Source organism: Mirounga angustirostris, unplaced genomic scaffold (assembly GCF_029215605.1).
Source record: "Mirounga angustirostris isolate CCGP_5_RB_7025 unplaced genomic scaffold, mMirAng1.0.hap1 SCAF_2, whole genome shotgun sequence".
Taxonomy (NCBI): Eukaryota; Metazoa; Chordata; class Mammalia; order Carnivora; family Phocidae; genus Mirounga; species Mirounga angustirostris.
This window is the reverse complement of record NW_026991710.1, coordinates 152,644,436-152,659,026: the sequence shown is the minus strand read 5'-3', so window position 1 is coordinate 152,659,026 and position 14,591 is coordinate 152,644,436. Positions and strand designations below refer to the sequence as shown.

Genomic DNA, 14,591 nt, shown 5'->3' with positions numbered 1-14,591 from the left:
AGAGCTTGTAAATACCGTGGCTACTATAACAGCGTGTGGACTGAAAAATGACTTTCTCAGAAACTGCCATGTGGAATTCTGGTTCGGTTAAAATCCTCCGGAGTAGGAATAAGTAAGAATAGTACGAGTTGTCAAGTTTTAAATAGTTAGCAGGATGTTTGTTGCAATTTTCTCAGAAATTCCCCTTTGCCCCTTTCCAGTTACTGTTGCTCCATCCCCACCTCCAGGGTAACCACTGTGCTGGCTTCCAATACCATAGATGAGGTTTGTGTTTTTGAACTTGTATATAAAGAAAATCACACAGTGTCTACTCCCTTCTGTCTGACTTATTTCACTCACATCGTGTTTGTGAACTGTGTTTACACAACTGCATGTAACTGGAGTTCGTTCATTCTTACTGGTGTAAGATATGAATATACCACAAAATCCACTAGACTGTTGAGGGCATTTGGGTCTATTTCTGAACTACTACTAAGAGCGCTCTCAACATTTCTGTGCATCTTTTGGTGACATACCTATGTATTTCTGTTTGGTATGTACTTCAGAAACAAAATTGCTGAGGCAGAGAGTATGTTATGTGTTTAGCTTTAGCAGATACTGCCAGTTTCCTAAAGTGGTTATGCCAATTTAAACAACCTTTTAAAAAATATAACAAAAAACTGGGCGTAACTCTTTTGTCAGATAGTAAGAGAATGGTTAAGTATATTACAAAATGTCCATATGATATGCTCCAGAATACTAGGCAGCAATAATAACGTTATGAGGCACACAGAAAAATGTCCATGATACACTAACATAATGAAAACAAAACTGGGTACAAAGCTATATAAAAACACTCATCTGTTCTATGAGAAAGGTATAATTTTTCCATTTTTAAGAAACAGAGGTATAACTGACATATAATGTTGTATTAGTTTCAGCTGTACAGTATTTTATCTATTGTGAAAAAATCACCACAGTAAGCCTAGTTAACATCCATCACCATAAATGTTACAAACTTTTTTCTTGTGAGGAGAACTTTTAATATCTGCTCACTACAGTCACCATGCTGTATATTACATCCTATGACTTATTTATAAGTGGAAGTTTGTTCCTTCTGACCCCTTATTTTCTAAAAACTTAAATGTTATTATTTTCATCATTAAAGCTTCAAATATATGGTCAACATAACTAACTGGAAAGAAGACTTTACACAATAAATAAATCTGTCATTATGTAAAAAAGTTAGCAGTAGATGTTAGATAAAATTCCTCACCCGGTCAACAGAACAGAGGTAGGTTATGAACTGCAGACACATACTGGTACTATAATGTGTTAATAAGAAGAGAGAGTAGTGAATCTTGAGTTAGAGTACCTCCCAGTTGTCTCACATGGGAAACAAAGGGCTATATGAGCTTATGTAAGGATTTTTTAATTTTTATTTTGAGAGAGAGAGAGAGAGAGATAGGGAGAAAGAGAGAGAGGAGGGGGAGAGGGAGAGAGAGAGAATCTTAAGCAGGCTCCATACCCAGCACGGAACCCGAAGAGGGGTCTCATGACCCTGAGACCATGACCTGAGCCAAAATTAAGAGTCAGACACTTAACTGACTGAGCCACCAGGCGCCCCAGGATTTTTAAAAATCCAATGACCTACTATCTCCATCTCGAACCATTTATCTACAGTTTTTCTTTTTTCTTTTTTTTTTTTTTTTAAAGATTTTTATTTATTTATTCGACAGAGAGAGACACAGCGAGAGAGGGAACACAAGTAGGGGGTATCTACAGTTTTTCTTGCTCTGACCCAATAATGCCATTTTCTTACCTCTGCATGAGGAAAAGGTGGTTCTGGGAGATACACCTTAGTCTGTTTGTTGTGACAAAGCCTTTTAAAGAGGAAAAGCAGATGAGCATGTTAGGTAGAGCACACAGGGGCGTTTGCTGCCACCTAGTGGTAGCAGCGCAAACACTAAATACTAAAGGTTACTTAAAATCTTCCTGTTAGCGAACCTCGCTGTGACGAAAAGCCAGCGTCGACAGAGTATTCAGAACATAAATGTCTTGTGTGCATTTTTTAACTCTTAAAATTCCTCAATACATTTTTGCCTTAAAAAATAAGCCTGTTATTTTGGAATAGTTTTAGATTTACACAGAAAAGTTGCAAAGACAGTCCAGACTTCCCTTGTGCCCTATATACCCAGAGTCCCCTTCACGTTAACATCTTACATAACCACGATCCGTTTGGTGAACAAAGAAATTAACATTACTGCATTACAACCAACTAAAGTCCCATTTTGTTTGGATTTTACCAGTTTTTCCACTAATGTCCTTTTCCCATTCCAGGATCCAATTCAAAGTATCCTTTGATTCTATCCTATCCTAACCTTGCATTCGTTGTGATCGCTTTTGAGGACAAAGTGACAGGTTTTTTTCAGACACACAACTTGCTGTTTTGCACACCCACTAAGCAGCACTGGTAACTCAAACTGGAGAGCAATGAAGTATCTCAGTCTGGAGACACTGTGAATGTTTTAGGTAGTCTATGCTCTTTCTTGGCCAGATCTGACATTTAAAATATGGAAATGTCTGAATAAAGCAATTGTGGCAAAAGTTAACAACTGATAACTCAAGAGTCATGGGTGTTCTGTAGGTTTGGCATTTTTAAAAGTTAGAAAAAATATATGTAGTGATGTATGTTTGTTAGAGCCCATCTGTGAGAATTCTACTAAAATAGTATTAAAGTATTTCAATAGTTCTAACAGATACTACTTTGGGGGGAGTAGTTCAGGACTTCAGGGTTTGGGTTTTACATTAACTTCATTAATACTACTTTTTAATTTTTCCTACACTTCGCTTTCTTTAATCTTGATTAAAAAATCACTTTATATCTTTTTTGGAGGAAGATGTAAATATGGAAGGAAGATACTTTCGGAGGGTTACTTTATATTATATATATATAGTTCTATACAGGAAGATAAAACTCTTAAACTCAGGAAGAGAGGCAAATATAAGATGTTCATTTAAGGTTTCTTATATTGTTGCAAAGGATATTATGCTGCCTTAGTTAGCATCAATATAGAAAACTAAAGTATTTCTGTCAAAAAAAAAAAAAACAACCAAAACCAAAAACCTAAATGCCTTGTGGTATCCTGGACTAGATCCTGGGACTGAAAACAGACATTAGTGGAAAAATTGGTACAATCTGAATAAAGACTGGAGTTCAGCTAGTAATAATATGCTAATGTTCATTTCTTAGTTTTGGCATGTGTATATGGCCACGTAAGATGTTAACATCAGGGGAAGCTAAGTAGAAGGTATATAGGAGTTCTCTGCACTATCTTTGCAACTTTTTTGTAATCCCAAAATTATTCCAAAATAACAACTTTATTATTTAAGAAAACAAAATCAAAGACAAAATCTAAAGTGCCAAGATGGGAAAAATGTCTGCAGAAAAATAACAAAAGAATAGAGTTCAGATAAAATGGTAAGAGAAGTATAACACCTCTAATATGTAAAAACGGGACAATTTACAGAAGCCAAAAATCTTTCTGGAAAGCAATTTGGATCTGTATAACGAACATTAAAACATATTTATACTCTTTGTTCCAATAATTCCACATTTAGTAATTGGCCTAAAACAGAAAATGCAGTCATATATACATAAAAATGATATTAATTGAAGATTACTAAAAAGAAAAAACTGGGCCAACCCTGTCTGTCCAGCAATAAGACAACAATTAAGTAAATTATACGATATACAAATGAGGTACAAATAATGTAATAATGCAGTCACGTAAAAACTATGTTTTCGAAGATTTTATAATGCTCTAATCTCATATTAAAATTTTTAAAAGCAGGATCCAAAATTAAATAATCAGCATGATCCTCATATAGAAAGAAAAAATCCATCAAAATGCCAACAGTGATATTATTGCTGGAGATTGGGCTTATGGGTTCAGTTTTTTCCTCTTTCCTGTAACTTGTATTGTTTTCTATAGTAAATGTGTTTACACATATGTTAGAAATGAACAAATAAAAAGACCCAGAAACACAAAAACAACCTACACTAATTCTCATGGTCCTGATTTCTCTCCCATCAGATATGCTGACAAGAACAGCATGCAGTGGGGGAGGGGTGGCCTTGGGGAGCACAGCAGCACCTGGGCCTTGCAGGGCTGGCCCTGGAGTGTTTTACTAAGGATCTGGATGAGGAAATTCAGAACATGCTGACTAATTGCGCAAGTGATACTTAGGGTGGACTGCTAATTATTCAAGATTAACTTCCCATGTTGGGGGAGAAAAGACTCTATGCAAAGGATAAAATTCAATAGGTACCAATAAAAGTGACAGCCCTAAGGACAAACATGAATAACATGCACAGGGGATGGAGAAGCTTGTTTGAATTGAGAGAAAGAAAAAAGGACCTTGACTACAACTAAAAGGGGAGGGAAAAAAATGCCCTTTAAAAAGGAGGAGTGGGGGAGGTAGTACCGAACAAGTTACGACAGAATGACATACAAATTCCTTTTTAATGAGAAACTCAGTAGAATACTGTGTCCACTAGGCTCCCACACAACTAAAATGGATTAAACACACCGGTGTAGTGTCATACCCCCGTCTAGAAACTCCACTCTAAGGCACTGTTAGGTTGACTGTAAAAGCTAATGTATTTCCCCCATCCCTCCCTTTTCTTGGCCAGGTGAGTTAGATTCAGACGTGCATCTAAATAATTCTAACAGGGTTCACTGATTTCATCCTATACAATCATTTACCCACCTTAGGACTGGATCAAATAATTTCCTACTGTAATAAAACTTAATTTTGTCAAATATCATGCTATTGAAATGAAAAAAATCCAGCCTTTCTTATCAGATTTGGTGTTATAAATTCCAGACAACATGAGCTTGGGCTTTGAGCTTCTAGAATGTCACTTCACTTTGTAACAGGCAGAGGGTAGCATGTGAGAGGATAAATGCATATTTTTATCACTGATTTTGAAAGTGCTGGCTAAGTTAAATCTTTGCCTTTCATCCTTCTCTCCTTGATCACTATTCTTCTACACCCTAGCAACATAACAGATTTGGCTTTCACTAATACAATTTTCACATCAGACATGGAAAGACAACAAAATGTAAGTCTCATAATAATGCAAGGAAAAAAAACCTATTTCTATTCTTTTTTAATTAAAAAAACTTTTTACATTTTCATTCTTATTGCTTGAATATACTGAATCATGGAGAAGAACACAGACATACCACTCAGCAAAAATCTGGGAAAACTCAAGTGAACTGTTGGCCACAGGGGAGATGAAGTAGAAAGGGATGTTGGAGAGGCCGGCTGAGTCAATGTACTGATACAGACATTCCAAGAGGTCATAGATCACGCCGGAAGGGTAACAGGGCACCAACACGTTTCCTCCATTCCGGACTGTCAGTGCTAGAAAAGTTGAAGCCAGAGAGAAAAGGGTGGCATTAAAAGAATAGTTTTATAGAGGTAGAACGAAACTTTAAAAATAATATTTGGATTTCTTTCATTTTCCTACTTCTGTTCATAGAATTCATTTCCCATGGATAATGATCTGTTTCTTTTGAAGAACAGCACAGGGGTGGGAGAATCCAGAGGCTAACCATCAGCTGGGTTTTTACTGAATGTCTCAGTCCCTGGGAACAGGGTGTGCAGTGAAGGGTTTGGGTTTTAAAGGTTACCAATGGCAGCCGAGCTTCAGGACAGACCCTCCAAGCTCCTTTTCTTTTTAGCTCCTGCTCAAAACTTTGCTGGATTTGTCTCTGCTCAGTCTCTGACCACTGCTGAATGACCTATAAGGAAATAGGCCAAGTTTTTCCATTTGACTCATTTTAGGCATTTTCTTTCATTAATGTGTTATCTGTAAGAAAATCCTCCATACTTTAAATACTTAAAACAAGTTATCAAATGAGGAATTGCAACTTATGGGTATAATCATATTAGAAGATATAACTGGCTAAAAAAGAAAAAAAAACCCAAAGCTCTTCTAAGTTTGTTTTTTGTTTGGTTTCCAAAACAAACTGAAACACACAGCTTTTGGGTATAGATCTTGAAGCCTCTGATGTCTTGGATCCTCTTCGTTCCCAGGTCTGACACACAGGTTCTCCCAGATGCGGTACCCCAAGCACGGTTGACTTGCCATTACGAGACTACGGTACCGTGGTGGGAGACAGTGGTCAGGGCTCCAGAGGCCTGGCTCTACTCCCACCTTTGTCACAAGCTATAGGATCCTGCATAAGCCACTGATACGTGGCTGGGTCTGTTTCCTGATTGGTTATGAGAGGAGTGAACTAGATCAGTGGTCTTCAAGCTTTAGTGTACATGAATATTGCCAGGGAACATGTTGAAAATGCAGGTTTTCTGCTGGGTCTCTCCTCTCCCCAGAGAATCTGACTTACTACGTCTGTGGCAGGGACTCCAAATTGCATCTTTAATAAGTGGCCTCATTGATCTTGAGGCAAGTGGTTAGTGGACTTTGAGAACCAGGAGATTAGATGTAAGGCTCCTTTAAGATCTAAAGTTCTTTGAGTCTATGATTCTAGATTATAAACAAACAAACATACAAATCAAAGATGCTATTTGAGACAAGTCCAGTAATTTTTTCAAGGAAGAATAAATTGTGTTTGGCTTAATATCAGCAAAGAACAAAAAAGTTTGGCATGGGCAGGTGAAATTTCAAAGGATACTGCCTTTCATGTATATATGACTATTTCTTTCCCCCAGAGCAGAGGCGACAGCACTTAACAGTTGCTAGGGGTGGAAGGTCTGAGCTCATTAACCCCTCTTTGGTAACCGTCATGGACTGAAGGTCCGTGTCCTAAAATTCATATACTGAAGCCCTAACTCCTAATGTGATGGTACTGGGGGTGGGTGCCTTGGGAAGTAACAGGGTTTAGAGGAGGCCATGAGGGTACAGCCTCCATGATATGATTAGTGTCCTTACAGGAATAGGAAGAGACACGAGAGTTGCTTCTCTCTGCCAAGTGAGGACACCCTTGTGGGCATCTACAAGCCAGAAGGAGGGCCCTCACCAGAACCTGACCATGCTGGCAACCTGATGTCAGACTTCCCAGTCTCCAGAACTATGAGAAATAAATGTTGTTCAAGCCACCCAGTCTATGGTATTTTGTTACAGCAGCCCAAGATAAGACAGTAAGCAACCTATACATTTCCATAAAGAAGGGCAGGATTTCTAGATTTTACTGACAATTATATCCAAAGAAACATACATTTCTTCTAGGTAGCAAACACCCAAGCCTCTCCCCCAAATTTAGTCTTCTCTCAAAGAAAAAATAACACCAACCAAATACTGGTGGAAAAAAATGACCTGTTCAGCGTCTCGCTGTTGTGAATGCAAAGCATTAACGGTCTTTTCAATCTGCTATTATTTGCAAAGCAAAGATGTGATTCTTCCCTTTTTTGACAACTGCTACCTTGTATGCACGCCCGTCCTGCCCCCAAATCCCACCACAAAGCAAGAAGAATAAATAAGAATTTTCAACATAAGTGGGAGAGTGTTGAGTATTTGTTGCATAAAAGTGCTAAACACTTGCATTGACTCTTACGACAATTCTGACATTCTTCAGATTTCTGTTGCTTAAGAATTGCTTTTGCTGACAACAGCAAGCTTTGAAGGACAGGCGAGAAGAGTGGAGTAGATGGGGGAAAAGCTGAAACACTGGAGGATGTGAATGTGAAGGGAAGGAGCACAAACTACTACAGAAGCAAGGTAACAAAAAGTGAACCTAGCACACCTCACCCTATTCACAGTATGAGCTGGCCACATACCCAGGTTGCTGCAGAACTCTCCCACCATGCCGTCTGGGTTCGCGGTGGGGATCTGGGTCAGGCCTGTCAGAATGAGAACGTCACTGTTTTTGAGAGAAGCTTGGTCCATGGGCTGAAAAACCAGAGAGAACTCTGCTTAGTAATTCAAAAAGAAATGATAAGTATAAGTAGTAAAGGAAAAAGAGAATACAGTCATTGTTCTGTGATCAAATCATTGTCGTGTCCTCTTATTTCCTCTAATGAAGTTTGTCCGTGAACAGCAGTTGCCCAGCGGGGATGAGGACAGACCAGAGGAGGCAAGGGGAAACTTTACAGAATGATGAAAGAGTTCCATGCCTCAACTGGATATTATTTCACATAATGTGAAAATTCATAGAACTGTATGTCTAAGATCTTTGGGTTTCACTATACATAAATTTTACCTCAATTAAAAAAAAAAAAGGAAAAGAAAAAGAACAGGGTGGCTCAGTCGGTTAAGTGTCTGCCTTCGGCTCAGGTCATGATTCCAGGGTCCCAGGATTGAGTCCCGCATGGGGCTCCCTGGTCAGCGGAGAGTCTGCTTCTCCCTCTGCCCCTCACCCTGCTCTCATGCTCTCTCTCACTCTCTCTCAAATAAATAAAATCTTTAAAAAAGGAAAAAAAAAAAACAGCTTCCCATCTCAAATTTCTAGAACACATTGCGCTTTTCAAAATGCTATCTCACACATATCATTGGTGAGTCTCCAACCTGAGTGTGTATTAGAATCACCTGGCGGGTATGCTGAAACATGGATTGCTGGGTGCCAAACCCAGAGTTTCCGATTCAGGTTTGAGGTGGGCCTAAGAATTTGCATTTCTAACAAGCTCCCAAGAGATGCTCCTGGTGCTGGTCTAGGGATCATGCTTTGAGAACCACTGCACTATATAATCTGATTCTCAACACAACTCTGCAAAATGAAAACAAGCATAAAAACTTGAAATAAATACATGAAATAAGTTTACATTATGAAAATGCAAACTGGGACTCAGAGAGCCAGGCGATTTTCCCACATATCCATGGCAGAGGAGCCAGGAAGAACGTTGAATTAGGAGCCAGAAATATAAAGCCTCCCTCCCAGTCCCTTACTAGTCATGGGACCTCAGCTAAGGCTCTGAGCTGGGTTTCTTACAACACCGGCGTATTTGTTGACCCATCTTCCTTCACTGATTTCTGAGAGTCTCATGAATTAATATACACAATCTTCTTGTAAACTATGAAGTCCCACCGTGGTGCACTATTATGTGATCCTTAGGATGTTATGTTTTTATTTTTACCTGGCACAATTTGAATTTAATTTTGATTGTTTTCAGAGCACTTAAAAAAACCCAAAACACTAACTACCCTTTCCAAAGAAATCAGGATTCAAACTGAAAACAAAAATGAAGGCCCATGGATTTGAGATGCTGGTGCTATTTTGTAACACATCTTTTCCTCATTGCATTTCACATACTCACTGGAATGTAAGAAGAAAAAAGCCAGAAACCCAATTTAGTAAGAGACCTCATCCCTTCTTTCTCTATTCCACCTGGATTTTCCAATAAAGAAAATTCCAAACAGTAGCACAGCAAAGGCCCACCACCTGCAATGTTATCTGAATATATGTGCCTTTTGATGTATATTCCTTTAGCATTTTATATAAACATGGATATAAGGGCTTTGTTATTTTTATTTTATTTTTTTTAAAGATTTTGTTTATTTATTTTGAGAGAGAGAGAATGAGAGAGAACACATGAGAGGGGATAGGGTCAGAGGGCAAAGCAGACTCCCTGCCGAGCAGGGAGAAGGGCTTCGTTATTTTTAAATAACATGATTGCAGTTATATAAGCTGTTTTATAACCCGAGAAACATTTCTTTAACATGAAGGCAAAAAAGCATGGTCGTGACAGCTATACTGAATAGATTCTAATTCCTACTTGCACAGATGTATTATACTAATGCATACAACAGCTTTTCCTCTGCCTGGGCAGAACTGATCTATCTGTACTTCTCTAAAAAATACATATGCATTCATTGTTTCCAGAGAAGGAGAGAAGTACAGGACAGTGATTTATAGTAACAGATGTGCAATGAGCCTGGAAATGTTCACTGTGTGCATGTGTCAAACAGAAGAACCGAATGGTGACAAAAGGGATCAAACTTTGTTAGCATATTTAGCTTAAAATGACAACAATTTTGTAAGAACCTTATTAGAACAAGCCAACAACGAGTCACAGGGCTGATGGGGGAATTCAGAGGGTCTAGGAACACCCTAAATAGTATATACAATTCTGTGTGTGCCTATGTACACTTCCTCATAGATTTGATTGGGTTGTCATATGGGGCTGTGACCCCCCAAAAGGTTAAGAACTACTGACTGAAATGAAAACATAAAAGGGAGAGCAAATGTGGCCCTGAAAACGACATTATCTCTGAACCTCAGCCATCAATGTTGCCTTCCTTTGAAAAATTAATGCCCATAGTAAGAAACAAAAGCAGTACTACAACATGAATACCGTGGAGTTGGAAGTTATGAGAAATACTTCATGATCAGGTCAGACTAGATGTTTGTTATTTTAGCCCTATACCTGGAGGCACTTGTGGATTCACAAGGCTACTGTAAAGAATCAGCTTTCAAAGCCTTTTAGTGACACTCTCAGAACCAAGCTGGTACCGCCAACATCTCCATTTCACCACCAAAGGGCAAATGTGTATATTATTGGTGTCAATGGCAACTCACTGAGTGCTTTGAGTGGGAACATTTTGTTCAAACACACACAACAGAAAATTCCATTGTGTCCAAGAATCAAGTAAAAATACCTTCCAATATATGTTAAGAAAAAAAAAAAAAAAGAGAAGAAGAAGGTAGCGGGAGGGGAAGAATGAAGCGGGGGAAATCGGAGGGGTAGACGAACCATGAGAGACGATGGACTCTGAGAAACAAATTGAGGGTTCTAGAGGGGAGGGGGGTGGGAGGATGGGTTAGCCTGGTGGTGGGTATTGAGGAGGGCACATTCTGCATGGAGCACTGGGTGTTATGCACAAACAATGAATCATGGAACACTACATCTAAAACTAATGATGTAATGTATGGGGATTAACATAAGAATAAAAAAAAAAAAGAAAAAAAAATACCTTCCAAGATTGACAGTCACAGTCAAGCTTGTGGAATAAAATTTTGAAAAGCCCTAGGCCCAGGGAAGCTGTGGTCATTGTGTTGGGTCCTCTGCTGGTGAATTTACATTGGACACTTTGCACAGAGTATGAGAAAAAGGATACTCAGTCTCTAGGTCCTAGAAAGTAGCCTATAACCTAGTTGAAGAGAAAACATGTATGTATTGTCAAAAAAGAGGATTTTGGGGGCGCCTGGGTGGCATAGTTGGTTGAGCATCTGACTCTTGGCTTTGGCTCAGGTCTAAGCTCAGGGTCGTGGGATCGAACCCTATGTCGAGCTCCACGCTCAGCACAGAGTCTGCTTATGTTTCTCTCTCCTCCCTCTGCCCCCCACCCCAGTTCTCTCTCTCTCTCAAATGAATAAATGTTAAAAATAAAAGAGGACTATTCAAAAAGCCATAGAAAATATAATGTGAATTTCAAGAGTTTGTACTGGGTCTGTAAGGGCCAAGAGGAATGCAGAGTAGAGGGCCCCACCAGGCCAGGTGGGGCCACTTATACACGGCTTTCTGGCAGGTGAAGTTTTGCGTCTAGTTTTCTTTCTTTGGCTAAGGAACTTTAAAATATCCTTTGGAACGGCTGCATGACACCCCTTCTTTCCCACAGCAAGATGTCCCTTCTACATATGCCCCCGTGGCCTCTAAGACTTTCTATACCAGCACTATTCACACTGCTTTGTAACTCCCTATTTACTTGTGTCCCCCACAGGACTATGGAGCTCCCTGAGGGCAAGGATTTGGTATCCCTAATTCCTAGCAAAATGCCTGGCACACAGCAAATAGTAAACAAACATTTGCTGAATAAATGAGTGCACAAAAAGAACATGGTCTGGTAGGAAATGTGAGAGCATTCCATACTGGGAAATAGTTCTCTAGAAGTCAGCAAGGTGAGAAACAGCAAGTTGACTTTGGCAGGAGGGCTGGAGAGAGGGTGGGCAGAAGGCAGAGAAAGGCGAACTGTACAAATGAATTTATTTGGTTGGAATGGAAAGTTTTCTTTGGGGCTGAGAAAAGAGATTAGTAGAAATGAGGGAAAGCGTAACTAGTAAAGAACCAAAACGGTCAGAATCATGAAGACTGACAGAGTGGACAGTAAGGAATCAACAGTCTGAAGCACATGACAGCCGAGGAGGGGGTGAGACCAAAAAGAGGGACAACACTCAGAAGCCCCCTGTAGCAGCCTGGACATAAAGGGGGGAAAACTGTAATTTTATGGCACTTGAGGAGATGGAAGGGGCAGATCTACACGGTATCACAGGAAACCGTTACTAGACGGGTGGGAAGGGGCAGATGTACCGGACGATGGACAAAGTGAGACCGTAACATGTCTCCAAATGCTCAAGTCAGAAATGCAGACAAAGGGAGATCTGGGCACAATGACTGAAAGGAATAAGGAGGCAATAATAAGCCCAGGGTTGGACTGCTGCAGGTGTTTAGGGGATAACAAATGGATTTATTATGAGAATAAAAGATAAAACAAAGATGCGTGATAGACATGGAGATTTGCTAGGCACCTTTTTCAAAGTATTTAACAAAAATGTCAGTTTGTTTAGAGTTGGGGAAAGTGGAGTGTGCCCAGGGCCAAAGCTGTGGGGCCCCATAAGGGAAGTGGGGAGAGAAGCAAGTAAACAAGGACATAATGCAGTGCAGAGCTTCCCTGCCTGTAAAAATGAGCAGTCTGGGAAAGATGGCTTTCTGGTGCTTGCACCCTATAATATAACAAAAGATCAAGTAGAGTTAGGAAAACAGCAAGACTGCCCCAGAAGCCGAGACTAAACAGAATTTTAACAAGAGAATGATGAACGGTGTCAAATGCAGCTGTGAGATGCTGGGGAAAACAGAAAAGAGTACATTTGGCTGGAGGCTGATTGCTGTTGGGCTAGAGACGTGAACCAAATCTATGAGGTAAAAGAGGGAGAAAGCCAGGTGCACAAGACTAAGCTGAGCAAGGCAAACAGGAGAAATCTCATCATGGTTATGCGACAGAGAATCCGGTAGTGAGGCAATGAGACAGTCCACCGAAAGCCTTTTTCTGTATTAAAATTCTTCAGGTTTACTTAGAGGCAGAAAAGAAGGAATGAGTGAATGACCCAATGACCTACACTTCTTTGATGAGAGAAAGGAAGACATAAATTTGAGATCATGAAGCACATTGTCTCTATCTTTTTTTTTTTTTTGATTTTATTTATTTGAGAGAGAGAGAATGAGAGACAGAGAGCATGAGAGAGAGGAGGGTTAGAGGGAGAAGCAGACTCCTTGCTGAGCAGGGAGCCGGATGTGGGACTCGATCCTGGGACTCCAGGATCATGACCTGAGCCGAAGGCAGTCGCTTAACCAACTGAGCCACCCAGGCGCCCCGTCTCTAGCTTTCTAAGACCAATTCAAAGCCCGCTCTCCCATGAGATCTCCCTAATCTGCCCAGGAAGGGGGGGAAATCCCTCGGCACTTTAGGGGATTTCTAATCTGACAGGATTAACCACCTGCACCCCGAAGAAAAGTCCTGTAGGTCCGCATCTTATTCCCCTATTGTAACTTCTGTAAATGTAAAACCTACCCCTCCTCGTTCCCCTTCCAGCCTAGCATATTCCACTGCCCAAAGCAGGGGTTTAAGAGATGCCATAGACTAAGTGACGGAAGGGGTGACTGAACAAATCAATCAATGCATCTAAGTAGCATACGTTATTTTTGAGAGAAGGAAATAGAGTTGACCTTTGAACAACATGGGGTCGGGGAGTCCGCATATAACTTCTGACTCTCCCAAAATGTAACTACTAATAGCTTCCTGTGGATGGTAAGCCTTTCTGATAACGTAGTCGATTAATACATAGTTCGTATGTTGTATTATAAACTATGTTCTTACAGTAAGGCAAGCTAGAGAAAAGAAAATATTAAGAAAATCATAAGGACAAGAAAATACAGTACTGTAAACTTCCATACATAAGTGGACTTGTGCAGTTCAAACATGTGTTGCTTAAGAGTCAACTGTACTCTGCAGAGAAGCTGTCCACAGGTAAGAAACAAAACAGCACGTGTGGAAAGTAATAGATAGGAGTCCAGCAAGTTGTCCAGTTTCTCCCTCCTTGCTTCATGGTCTGCTTCCTGTGCCCAATTCTCCAAACTAATCATGAATCATTTGTAGCTCAACTTTTCCACCACCCCCAAATATAACAGGTTAAACTTTTACTGGTTGGGACTGTGTTGCCAGTGAGGACAAGAGCTTTGTTTCTTCAGGACCGACCCAAGGAGGTGCGACCGAGGCTTTTGGGACTACTTGTGGCTGTGTCCACAGGGAGAAAAAAGCTTCTTGTCTGTGGCCTTGACAACTGGGGAGGGAGCTGGATGTTGTATGGCTTGTCTGAGGTCTTTCTTTTCTATTAAAAAAAATTTTTTTTTGAGAGAGAGAGCACGTGTGAGCAGGAGCTGGGGGTTGGGGAGGGCGGGGGCAGGAGAGGGAGAAGAAGAATCTCAAGCAGGGTCCAAGCTTAGTGTGGAGCCCAATGCAGGGATTGATCTCATGACCCTGAAATCATGACCTGAGCCAAAATCAAGAGTTGGATGCTTAACCCAATGAACCACTCAGGTGCCCCCTGATGTTTTTCTTAAATACCACTTTGAGGATGTGGTCATGTCCTTTA

At 40.2% G+C, this 14,591-nt stretch overlaps 1 protein-coding gene across 6 annotated transcripts in view; it reads right to left on the bottom strand.

The window, feature by feature from the left end:
* INTS9 (integrator complex subunit 9) overlaps nt 1–14,591 on the bottom strand; it is a 116,071-nt gene that overhangs the window by 21,672 nt on the left and 79,808 nt on the right. For all 6 annotated transcript variants that reach the window (XM_064585328.1, XM_064585327.1, XM_064585330.1 and 3 more), the window contains 3 exons: nt 7,789–7,900; nt 5,232–5,412; nt 1,802–1,862 (listed from right to left, as the gene is read on the bottom strand). In XM_064585328.1, the coding sequence (XP_064441398.1) occupies nt 1,802–1,862; nt 5,232–5,412; nt 7,789–7,900 (354 nt within the window). The remainder of the gene's footprint in view (nt 1–1,801; nt 1,863–5,231; nt 5,413–7,788; nt 7,901–14,591) is intronic.